The sequence below is a fragment of the Saprolegnia parasitica genome (assembly GCF_000151545.1).
Source record: "Saprolegnia parasitica CBS 223.65 unplaced genomic scaffold supercont2.68, whole genome shotgun sequence".
Classification (NCBI taxonomy): Eukaryota; Oomycota; class Saprolegniomycetes; order Saprolegniales; family Saprolegniaceae; genus Saprolegnia; species Saprolegnia parasitica.
In genome coordinates, this window is record NW_012156462.1 from 94,592 (window position 1) to 106,403 (window position 11,812).

General features: G+C 57.0%; 4 protein-coding genes across 4 annotated transcripts in view; 1 reads left to right on the forward strand and 3 right to left on the reverse strand.

Moving 5' to 3' along the window:
• Window positions 1-1,191: 1,191 nt before the first annotated feature.
• SPRG_11169 (hypothetical protein) lies at window positions 1,192-3,414 on the reverse strand (the record flags this gene model as incomplete). The annotated part of the gene is made up of 7 exons (XM_012350641.1): window positions 3,165-3,414; window positions 2,871-3,118; window positions 2,475-2,808; window positions 2,342-2,424; window positions 2,202-2,285; window positions 1,866-2,018; window positions 1,192-1,486 (listed from the first exon to the last, which is right to left on the reverse strand). The coding sequence occupies exons 1-7, from the start codon at window positions 3,363-3,365 to the stop codon at window positions 1,192-1,194; spliced, it is 1,398 nt and encodes a 465-aa protein (XP_012206031.1). The 5' UTR covers window positions 3,366-3,414.
• Window positions 3,415-4,826: 1,412 nt separating this feature from the next.
• On the forward strand, window positions 4,827-5,359 carry SPRG_11170 (hypothetical protein; the record flags this gene model as incomplete). The annotated part of the gene is made up of 3 exons (XM_012350642.1): window positions 4,827-4,984; window positions 5,205-5,307; window positions 5,345-5,359. The coding sequence occupies 3 exons, from the start codon at window positions 4,827-4,829 to the stop codon at window positions 5,357-5,359; spliced, it is 276 nt and encodes a 91-aa protein (XP_012206032.1).
• Window positions 5,360-6,187: 828 nt separating this feature from the next.
• Window positions 6,188-7,120, reverse strand: SPRG_11171 (hypothetical protein). Its single transcript, XM_012350643.1, has one exon. It carries the CDS (start codon window positions 7,037-7,039, stop codon window positions 6,287-6,289), a length of 753 nt encoding a protein of 250 aa, XP_012206033.1. The 5' UTR covers window positions 7,040-7,120; the 3' UTR covers window positions 6,188-6,286.
• A 1,027-nt stretch (window positions 7,121-8,147) lies between these two features.
• SPRG_20988 (hypothetical protein) overlaps window positions 8,148-11,812 on the reverse strand; it is a gene marked incomplete at both ends in the record, with an annotated part of 4,142 nt that continues 477 nt past the window's right edge. Inside the window, 10 exons of the mRNA XM_012350684.1 lie at window positions 8,148-8,193; window positions 8,236-8,514; window positions 8,563-8,912; window positions 8,963-9,395; window positions 9,444-9,613; window positions 9,662-9,868; window positions 9,924-10,484; window positions 10,620-10,991; window positions 11,075-11,452; window positions 11,495-11,791. Of these exons, the coding sequence (XP_012206074.1) occupies window positions 8,148-8,193; window positions 8,236-8,514; window positions 8,563-8,912; window positions 8,963-9,395; window positions 9,444-9,613; window positions 9,662-9,868; window positions 9,924-10,484; window positions 10,620-10,991; window positions 11,075-11,452; window positions 11,495-11,791 (3,093 nt within the window). The remainder of the gene's footprint in view (window positions 8,194-8,235; window positions 8,515-8,562; window positions 8,913-8,962; window positions 9,396-9,443; window positions 9,614-9,661; window positions 9,869-9,923; window positions 10,485-10,619; window positions 10,992-11,074; window positions 11,453-11,494; window positions 11,792-11,812) is intronic.

An 11,812-nucleotide genomic window follows, 5' to 3' on the forward strand; every position in this document is an offset into this window, starting at 1 on the left:
CAACGTCCAAAGTTGGTGGAACATGACCATGATGAGGCCGAGCCCCAAGGACTCGATGTGCTCCCGGGCAAACTCCCACTCGGGCAGGAGCTCCGAGATCACCGCAGACGATCTCACGTCGGCCATCAAGTCCATGCACCCAGATCGTGCTCCAGGGCCAGACGGGTTCCCGGCGCGGTTCTACCACGTCGCTCCGACCACGTTTGGGCAGATCTTGGCGCTCGTGTATGAACAGCAGCTGCGCCGTGGCGAGCTGCTCAAGGTACAACGGACGTCGGCAGTCGTCATGCTGTACAAAGGCGGCAGTGAGAGCAACCCGGGCAACTACCGCCCGATTGCACTCATTCCCGTCGAGACGAAGATTTTGTCAAGAGCTCGGCCTTTTGGCTAAGATCAAGTGTAGTATCTGTTCTAATCAGTGTGAAAACTGATTTCCACACTTCGGTGTGGGTTTTTTTCACATTCATTTTTACAACTTCCGATAGTCCAGTTGGCTTGCCACTGACTATTGGACTGGTTTCCGAGGGCCTAGCACTCCTCCCTTGTGAAGCCTACCTACCTACTGCACTCGACTTCTATTCCTCTATACTTGTTTTATTTGGCTCAACCTCTCCAGCGTGACGCGCTCCCGATGAGTGTACCAAGGGGTTGCCCACTTTGTGCGTTGGGCCAGGTTATGGCGCGTCCGAAATCTAGTGCACGCATTTGTGCAGCTTGCCGTGGTACTCTGTCGACGAAGACACTTAAGCGCGCAATCCGAACCCGCATGTCGTTCTTGATGCCTTCTCGGCCTTTTGCCAAAGATCTCAAACCCAGGGTTAGCAAAATGGGGAGCGATCTTGTCAAGGTCTGGTCTGGGAGGGTTAAGTGCAAGCAAATATATTTGGTCATGAAATCTCGCAACAAGAGGATGGGCTCACGGGTCACTCTGTGGCTGGACGGCTTGGGCCTGCGAGCTTGGCACCTCGGGCAACGCAGCACTAGGCGATCTCTGGCCCGCGAGGGCCACTCTTCATATTTGCCATGCAACGACAGTGCGTCTGCGATGAGCAGAGTAGGGAATCAAGCACGAGAACCACCACCATCTTAAATCGACAGATTCACAAAGACTATACTATACTACACACCTTTAAGTCCACCACACCCCATGCGAAAAAACCTAAATTATAGAGAGAGGCAACAATATTGTCACTAGTAGTCGTCATCGTCGTCGTCCTCATTGTTGTTGTTGTCGCTCGACAACGGCGTCGGCTTGTTCTTTTTCGACTCGCAAAACGCGCATACGACCTCCTTTTCGATCGGGTTGTAGGACCCAAACGACTTGCGCGTCTCCTTCCACTGCGAGACCTGCGATGGAATGTACGACACGCGCCAACCGCCCACAATATGGTCTGGGCTTTCTGCGCTGTGCTTGTCCTTGTCTGGAATCCGCACGAGAGACGAGAATCGGTTGCGCTTGTGGCTCGTTGCGCGCGGGGTGGTGCCCCTCTGGCGCAAGCGGTGGCACGTAGTACATCGTGCATCGCGCTTGGAAAGGATGCGACGCAGCCAACTCGTAAGAGGAGACGGCGCGTCGCTCTGGGGGCTGCACGTGCCAAAGAGCATGCTTTTCGTCAACAGAGTGGATGGCCTCCAAGCGTGCAAATCGTTTTATACCCATTCTGGTCTAACACTGCATTGTACACTGCATTTCTATGATTTACGCTCTCGCCAACAATCAACATATCCTTATCGCAGCGAAGCAATTGTGGCGGCACGGCAGCCCGTACGCGATCACTGCGGCACGTGGTCGTAGCCATGCGCGACCAGCCGAGGTGCATGCCATGTATGAGCCACTAGGCGTCGATAGGTACTCTGGAATGTACCATGCTGCCATGTCGTCATGGTGGTGCTGCTGGGCCCACTCGAGGGCGTTTTGCGTGCACCCTTCGCTGCGATGTGCGTGCAAGAAGCGCACAATATCAAGCCGCCCTTTGGACGCGGCCCAGTCCATGGCCCACGTCGTGCAGCCTTCGTTCCTACAATATGTGTCCCATCCGTACCATTCAATCTCCATCGCGTCGCACCGATGGGCTTGAAGCCACTGCAGAACATCGAGGTGGCCATGGAGGGCCGCATAGTCCATGCCCCGGGTCGACGCCCCGTCATTTCTACAGCCATGTGTCGTCGTCACAACAAATACGACGCCACGTCGATCGTACCGGTGGGTGTGCAGCCATTGAACAACGTCCAAATGGCCGTTGGCGGCGGCGCCGTCGATGGCGCGCTCGGTGGCGCCTTCGAGCCTGTGGAAATATCGTCATGTCAATAGTGTCATCATACTATGCAAACAAGGTCGTACCGATGCGCATGCAACCACTGAACTATCGCCAAATGCCCGTTGCTCGCGGCGCCGTTCATGGCGTGGACGGTGCAGCCTTCGCACTAGTACGTGCCATGAGTCAACTTCAAACGATAGACATTGCCGCTCTTACACGGTAGGCGTGGAGAAAGTCGACCACGGAGAGATGTCCGTGTGTCGCGGCCAGGTCCATGGCGTCCGTCGAGCAGCCTTCGTCCCGATGCACATGGAGCCAGCGCACAACGTTCAAATAGCCATGTTTGGCGGCGCCATTCATCGCCCGTGTCGACGCGGGAAGCCCCCGTGCGTGCAGATACTCGACCATAGCGAGGTGTCCGTTCGTCGACGCGCCATCGAGGAGCGCAATGTCATACGGCCACGCCGTCATCGCTTCGAGATACTGTACAATGGCCAAGTGGCCGTTGGTTGCCGCGCCAATCAGCGCCTTGGCCGAGCACCCTTCCGACCTACCATTGAAAGTGTCCTTATCAACTTGCCATTTCGCGATATGGAGATGTCAGAACCCTACCGGTGGGTGTGCAGGAAGACCACGATCTCATAATGACCGTTGGTCGCCGCGTGGTCCATGGCGGCGACCGAGCAGCCTTCGGTGCGATGCTCGTGCAAGAAGCAGACAACCTCCAAATGGCCGTGCTTGGCCGCTTCGTCCATCGCATGGTACGTGCACCCAGCGTTGCTGTGCGCGTGGAGCAGTTGCACCATCGCCAAGTGCCCTTCTTTGGCCGCTTGGTTCATCCCATACGTCGTCCCATGTCCCTACGCTCTTCGTTCAAGCATGACCGCACCGTCTGCTTGAACGCACCAGCTTGGCCTCGCAGAGAAGATACCGCGCCGTCTCGAGGTGTCCATACGCCGCTGCCCAGTCGAGTGCGTTCGTCGAGCCATGCGGCGAGTGATGGGCGACGAGGAAGCGCACGATGTCGGTGAACCCGCCTTTGGCCGCAAAGTCCCACGTCATGAACGAAATCTCGCCCTTGCGATGGGTCTGCAGCCAGCGAAGCATGGGCAGATGGCCGTGTCGGACGGCCAAGTCGACGGCGCGCTTGGAAAAGCCAGGCGCGGCTGGTGCTCGCAGAGGTAGACATAGCCGAGCGCCGCCGCCTTGTTGCCGTCCGTCCTAGCATCGCGTGAGACGAACGATACTTGTGTCGTAGTATGATGCATGGGTGTACCAGTCCCTAAGTCGCCAGCCAGGGCTAAAGCCCGTAATTTCACCAAGCAGCGCGGGCGATGACAAGACGTGGAGGGCGGCGGGCGTCGTCATGGTGGATGCGCAATGGCATATCGAGGCAAAGCGGCCTACAACTGCGACATCGGTCTGTGAGTAATATGCGCCGGCGATGTCGATTGGCCCGCAAGGTCCCTGCACCCTCTCTCCCGTGCTGCCACGCGAGGGTTTTAACCTCACGGGCGCCTCACGTTAAACGCGTTAAAGTACAGGGACATAGCCGCCAAGGGGATATATACCAACACGCATGACTAGCACGTGTGGTCTCCTTTACACTCGAGACGGGGCTTCTTCGTATGACAAGCCTGACGCTGGTGCTCGAATGCATTGGCCACGACGACGCTCTTCCCGCGCAGAAGAGTTTGATTTCGGACCATTTTCCATCCAAGGCAAGCCATCGGAGCCTCTCTACGCTGACAGACTTGAGACGACGACCTCTACCAATGCTCGGTTTCGACATGGAATGGCAACCAAGGATGTAGTCGCCCGTCGTGACCGACCGACCTCGACATACATGAAATCAACGTTGGATCCTGGATGCGATAGGTGTCTGACGACGCAGAGTACTGTACGCAGAGTGCAGTAATGTCAAAGATCGCCTAACTCGATTTATTTCCACATTGAAGTTGGTCTCTCGTCGATGCTGCTCTCGTTAGCGTCGATGCGATCTTTCTTTTGCACCGATCCTGGGGCGTCGCCGCCTCTGTCTCGTCGCTGCGAAGGCGAGCGACTCTACTAACTTGGCTCGCGATGATAGAATGCGACCCAGACACGCAGCAAAGGGACGCAGCTCGACGTCGGAAGCACCCAAGACACGAGCGCAGTCGCCGGCGCCAAAGAATGCACTGGTTGAAGCGGCGTGGGCACCGGTCGTCCGTCGACGCGATTTCATTGGCTCGAGCCGATCAAAAGAGAAGTGACGCGCGCGTGTCGATCTGCGGATTACCTATCAAACGTGTTCTTGAAGTTGTCTCGACCAATCCAAACGATGGAAAGATCCGGTTGATCGCCGGCGAAACCACATGGTAAGCGATGCGTCGCGTTTGTGTCGACGCATTGTATCGAAAAGACGAATTTACAATACAAAAACAAAGATATAGGAATAAAAATGTAAAATGCGCCGCACGACACAAATGCAAAATGAGCCAGGAGATACGTAGACGTCTGGCGCGCTTGAAGTTCAACGTGGCGTTTGGAGCTCGCACTGCAAACAGCTCATTTCCACATTTCGTCTGAATGACCAACGTGTCGACGACTTTGGCCAAGATCATCATGGAGCCGACCTTTTCGATCAAGAGCGTTGCCGAGGCCAAGGTTGCCATCACCAAGGGGTCGCCCTCCGCCAGCCCCAACAAGCCGACGCGCGATACCGCCTTTGAACGCTCGGGCTGGGCGTACATCTAAACGCCCCCTCAACTTAGTGCTAGTCGATTATCTATACAGTAAGAAAATGGCCCCTAATGCAGCCATACCCCACGCTACCACGCTTTTATGCTTTTCAGCCGCCGAGACACTTGACGTGCTGCATGCCCGATGAGATCGCTTTGCTGAGGTCTCGAGGGTGGATGCCTTTCCTGTGGCCGCGAGCCAGGGACGTATGCGTCGGCGCAACAGCTTGCGCGGCGGCTCCGGCGCCTGCAACCAGATCGCGCGCTTTTTTGTGCGCCGTAGCTTTGGCGACCTGCGCCAAGTCTGGGTGCACTACGCGCTCATTGCTGTCCGTGGTTGCTTTGGCACCAAAGATGATTTGCAAGTTCGTGGTTGCCTAGATATATACAGAGAAGAGGTTGGCGAGGACAGGCTGGTCGGTGACAGTCCACGGGTGAGATGACCGTGGGTCACACATGCAGCTTCATCCTGTGGATCGTCGTGACGCCTATCGTACGATTGGCGTATGCTTCGGGCGACAGCTTGACAAGCTCTGAGCGACTGACTGTTTCACACCGTGCTTCTAATGTGCAAGTACTCGTCAGTACGACTCCGGGGGACCACCCCATTTTAGTTTTGATATGCTATTTCAGTTGCTGTCGTTGTGCCACGTCACTCGCGCCGACCCCAGTGTGTCAAAATCTCATTACGTGCCTGTTGTTGTTGAAATGAAATACTACATATTGCAAGATAGTGGACTTGTATCATGCGCTCGTGCGGCCGGTTGGTGCGGCCAACGACGAGCGGTCGTCAAGGGTCCATGTTGGCCCCTTGTGTTTGTGTTGCGGAATTGTGCAAGGAACAAGCAAGGGTCGTCGCGGAGAGCGTGGAGCGACTTTGCAATCGATGGCATCACAACGCATATAGCCAAGTGCAGTCGTGTCATAGTAGCGGCCTAGATCGCGAGCGCCGCAGCGGGACTGCTTGTTGTTTGTGGACCGCAATACGTCAAGCGGATACCGCAAGCTGCTCTGTTTGATACATTCTGCAGCGCCACCACGTAGCTTCCCATGTATTTCTCTACACCGTCACAAGGCATGGACATGGTGCTTCGAGAGAGGGTACTTGATACATTGATACCGACCGACCCGCGAACGTGGACGAGCTGTCACTGCGCCCATGAACGGTACCTATACTTTCGTGCTTTGGATCAAGCGAATCAAGGACGGCGAATCGTTGGTAGTTTAAGAAATCGGCTTCACGCATACTCGTATTAACCACAGTATAACTTGCAGAGAGGTTTTAGAATGACGATTCCTTCCCGTCGTTTACTGTAGCGTGGCGGCCAAGAACGGAAGGATCTCACCGTTCCAGCCCGCGTTGAAGGCTTCGAGGATCGCGGGGTCGGTAATGTCGCCGCGGCACATCCAGCCGTGCACCATGGATTCGAACGCGACAAACTTGCATTGCGCGCCAAACGGCTTGGCTGCGAGCGTCGTGTGCACGGCCCCGCCGGCCTTGACCCAGTCCGGGTCGTTGCCCGCGGCGAGGATGAGCTGCGGCGACGCAATCGGCTTGGCCATCGTTTCGCCGCTGCCGGGGCCGCTAAAAAACTGCTCGAGGACCCACGACGGGTGGCAGTGGACGCCAGAGGTGAGCACTGAGGACGCGTCGGCCGCGTACTTGCCGACGACCCACGAGCCCCAGCAGTAGCCCATGGCCGCAAACGAGGTCACGCCGTGCTGCGACTGGAGATGGCCCACCGCAGCTTGGATCTTGGGCAGGATCGCGCTAAAGGGCCGCGCCATGACCCAGCCCGGGAGCTTCTCGCCGATGTCGTCTGCCGCCGTAAAGTACTCGTCGACAAGATCAAGGAGCGCGACCTTGTAGTGGGCGCTGAGCGCAAGGCAATTGTCCTTAGTGCGGCCGCTGTCCGGGCCAAAGATGTCGGGCACGACGAGGACGCAAATGGGCGAGGTCGGGTTGTCGTAGAAGAAGACGGGCGTGCCGGCCATGCTGATGGGCGCAAGGTTGCTCGTCGTCGGCGCAGCGGGATGGGAGCCAGGCGGGCAGCAGCTCATGGGTCTCAAGTTCTTAGCGGTCGGTGGCAAAATGCAATCTGACGTGTATCGGGGAATTCCCGACTCGTTCCAAGCCGCAAGGTTATAACACTTGAATTGTTATAACACGTTGACGTGACGTCGGTTGTGAGGATGATGTGACCCTAGAGCACCCGATGGCCTTTTAAGCGGGTTGCACAACGCCTTGATGCAATAATGGGCTGGAGAAGATTCAAGTGGAGGTGCTTTGGTCGCAGCCAAGGGACGATGACCGTTTGTGTCCTCTGTGGAATGGACGCAAAGCTCGGGCAGTGTATCCGGCTGTCAGTCGTGTTATAACTACGCGGGCAACCGAATCTAACACTTCAACCGCGGCCATGACATGCAAATGTCCACCGCATGCATAGTCCTAGATGCATGCAGAGCTCGGAGACACGTCAAGAAGAAGCTTTCCATATACAAAGGAAGGAAGACCAGCGAGGTCACGATTTCAGTGGACTTCAGCGCGAGCACCGCCGAAGCCGCAAAGAAACATGTCTGCTCGACCTTGAGATTACAGTATGTAGTGATCGTTGAAATTAAGAAGTCGCGTGGAACAAGCAGGCGGAAGGCTTGAGACGTCGTTGACACAGCAAGCGGTGGCATGGCGCACACCAGCAGCAGCAAGGTACCACGGTAGTCATCGACGGATTGCATAAGCTTAAATCGATGATACCAAAAGTGCATCTTGTTTAAAACAGGTGTTTGAAACAACCAAAACCACGGGTTTCAAACCGATCGATGCGCTGGGAACGTGCCAGCACATTCGACATGCCATCCAAACGATCCGACACCTCTGGTAGGCACCGCTTTGTATCTATCTATCTATCTATCTATCTATCTATCTATCTATCTATCTATCTATCCATCCATCCATCACGTGATCCACGACCTTGGGAAAAAGGGCAGAGGCAGCCGCCACTGCACATTCTGTTGAAGACATCACGGTCATCACGGAGAGCCCTTTCCGCTTCCATCTCACCCACTCAGAATGGCTCGCTGCTCTGCATTCAGACTCATGGCAACATGGGCTAACTATCTGCAGTATAGCTGCGTGTCGTCGTCTGGTGTGTTGGCGTTATATTTCGTTCTACTGCGCATCGCTCGTCGTCGACGCCATGCTCTGTCGGCCCGCACTAGAAAACACATAAGTCCCAGTCCTACCTCGAAAACTCAACCTATCGCGCTTGCGCATGGCGCGCGCAACGTTCTCTTCGGTCGGCGGGTCCCAAAGCGTCAGCCGAAGCTCTTCGTTGAGGAAATACGGCCGGCCTTTGGTGCGGGACATGCGCATCTCCCAGCCCGGCGGGAGGATCAAGCTGTGCATCATCGAGCCGCGGTAGACCGAGTCGGTGACCGACGGCCGTGGCATAAACTCATCGCCGAGATCAATGTTGTGGTACTTGTTGCGAAGCCCCGCGAGGCGGTCCCGCAAACTCGAGACCGCCGGTGATGCGCTAGCGTCACGCATGTCGACACCAAACTCACCAATCAACACAGCGTACCGGACAGTGCGGGCACTCACGAGTCCGTTGGAGAGGGCGAGGCGCGTCGCCGTCGGGTCCACATCGAGCGCCGTCGAGAGCTTCTGCGCCGAGTCTTGCAGAAACTGCGTGGTTGTCGCGGATTTTTCCGACAAAATCGCCGCCTGTTCGAGCTCTTGGAGCGCGTGCGAGTCGCGCGGCGGACTGCTACTGCTCGACTCCTTCTTGGACCCGAGCGTCCGGAACGTCGAGCCTCTCGGCTTGGACGACGCCGACGTCGGCGCCGATGGCACTATGCCACTAGGACCCGACGCACGGAGCTTCTCGAGGTCTTTCTGGAGCTGCGCAATCGTCTTGTCTTTTTCCCGACACTAGAATACACACATTGTTGTACGATGGACGCGTGTCCACGGATGCGTACAAGATCGTCTTGCTGGCGCAGCTTGAGCTGGTGCGTCGCCAGAAGCATCTCCTTCTCTTGCTTGAGCTTGTCGCACTCATCGCGTATCGTATGAAACATTGTCTTCATGTCGTCGTTTTCCTTGCGGAGACGCGCATTGTCGTCGTAGATGCGGCCAATCATGCCGTCGGCGTCGGCCATGACCAGCTGCGCACTCGACTTGCTCCGCTGACGGTTGAGAAGTGCCGCAGTGGACGGCGCGGGTGCGACGACTTCCTCTTCGTCTTTCGTCTGCTCAACTTGGAGCCGCACGCGCAACGAGCGGAGCTGCGTCGACATGTTGACTTGATCGCGGTGCTCGGCCAGCTTGGTTTGAAAGTTCTTGCGCTCCAAGTGCATGCGCATCGCCGCTTGAATCGTCGTCGCCGCGCGCTTGAGCCGGAGAAAGCGTTGCCTACGCGCATCATGAGTGCGCGCACTTGAAAACCATCAAAAAGTCTACCGGACGGCGAACCCCCGGACGTGGCTTAGCACAACGAGGGCCTTGTGGCGGCGCTGCATGACGGCAAAGACGCGACGCGCCTTCACGCCGCGCCAGCGAGCCTGGAACGCCAGCATCCCGTTGTAGAGCGCATGGTACCGCTTCATCGCGAGCACACAGCGCACGACCGCCTACGCCCGTGTCTAAACGTGCGCGCTTCAAGTGCATACGAAGCGCACCTGGAGCTTGACGATCGCCGCACGTTGGCGCCGATAGTGCAATCGGGCGAGGAACATGCGCGCAAAGCGCTGAATCTGAAGTGCGTGCACCGTCAAGCGCGTGCGCTTGATTTGGTCGAGCGCTTCGAGGACGCCGGCCTGAAAGTACACCTTGGTCCGGCCCAGCTGGTAGTGTGTCGGCGTCTCGAGGTTGAGGGGTGCAATGAGCTAGTACAGTAATAATGAAACTTTGATACCATCTTGAAAGATGGAAAAAAACTACCGAGGCGCACTGCTCGGCGGGGTGTCCAGACGCAAATTTCCGGTCCAGCAAGACACGGTAGAGGTCGAGGAACGCGTCGTGCGTGTGTCGAATCGGGTATGCGGCGCGGGCGATCCGGATGGCTTCAATGACGCCGGCGCACCGCAGCTGCGCGACCACCATCGTATGGTCCAACACGCCGGGCTGCTTGACCGCGTTGGGCTTGATGCAGCGAATGTATTGGACGTTGGTGGCTTGGATGTTGGCCATGAGGTCGGCGAGGCTCGCCTTGAACTGCATGCCGACCGTCGTCGTGTTGAGCGCGCGGCCCTGCCGGGGCGCCGCCGGCTTGCCAAAGAGCTCCGACACGAACGGAATCGACGACGACCGAACGAGGTCCGCGAGGTCCGGCAAGAGCGCGTCCTTGTGCTTTTCCAGGAACCCGGTCACCGTGTACGTCACGGGCGCGGCGTAGTGGAGGATGGTGAACTGCGCCTTGTTGGTTTTCGGAAACTCAATGACCGTGTTCGCGTCGTCCTTGTGGAGCGTCATGGCCTTGGCGACAAACGACTCTTCGTTGCCCTACGCGTGGTGGTGAGGGGCGAGTTGTGGTGCTTTTTCAAGCTTTGTTCATGATTTTTCATGATTTTTTCATGATTTTTTCATGATTTTTCATGATTTTTCCAGAGATGGAATAGATGGAGATAGAAAGCGTACCCGCGGTCGCATGACTTCGTCGTCGAGGAGCGAGATGAGCCCGAGCTTGGACTCGATGACGGCGAGGACGTCGGCGTTGTCGAGGAACGCAATGTGCGCCCACCGAATGCCTTCGTCCTCGTACTCGATCTGGACCGTCTTGAAGACGTCTTGGGTGAACTTTTGCTGCAGCTTCTCGTTGGCGTAGTTGATGCAAAACTGCTCAAACGAGTTGGTCGTAAAGTGCTCGAACCCAAAGATGTCGAGGACGCCAATGTGATGGGCCATTCTCGCGTCGTGACTGAGCGACGCGTTGATCGTGGTCACGAGCCACTCGAAGAGACTCGCATAGAGTCCTTTGGCCAGCGCATCGCGGCAGCCTTCGGCCTCGGCCTACACACCAAAAAACATCGTTTCATATCAATGTATCAAGTATTCCCAAATCTCAAATTCTCCAAATGGGCCAACATGGATACCTTTTTCAAATAGACTTGAATCGTGTCGGTCGACGTGCGCACGGTGCGCGAGCAGATGGCCCGCGTGATCGCCGTCGTCTCGACACCGAGGAGCTTCCCGATCGCCACAAGGTGGCCCGTCGAGCCATGGCCGATGGTCGACATCTCATCGCCCTTGGGCTCGAGTTGGAGCTGCCCGAGGTGCAAGATACCGGCGAGCGTCTGAAAGAGCGTCGTCTGCGCCGCCCCCGAGAGCCCGAGGCGGGACAGCGCCTGCGTGGTCTTGGTGAAGTGCGCTGCGTCCGAGTCGCCTTCGATGGCCGTCGCCGTCGGCACACCCGTGTACGCATACGTCTCGGTCGGGTCCAAGAGGCAGTCGGGGCCATTGGCCGCGAGGAGCTATGGAGTTGCAGCGTACGCTTGCAGTGAAAAGATGGATACCTGGTAAAAAATGTGGTAGTTGCGCTCCTGTGGCTCGTGCGACACGACGCGTGTCTTCTCGAGGAGGTACGTGTTGCACTTGGCGCCGACCAGCGTGCCATTTGCGTCGAACTGCAGCTGCGTAAACTTGCCAAACCGACTCGAGTTGTCGTTTCGGACCGTCTTGGCGTTCCCAAACGACTCGAGGAGTGGCGAGACATGGATGATCTTCTCGATCGTCGAGTCGTGGAGGCCGCCGGCAATGGCCGCGAGGTGGTGCATGAGGATCTTGGTCGTCTCCGTCTTGCCCGCGCCCGACTCGCCGCTGACGAGGATGCT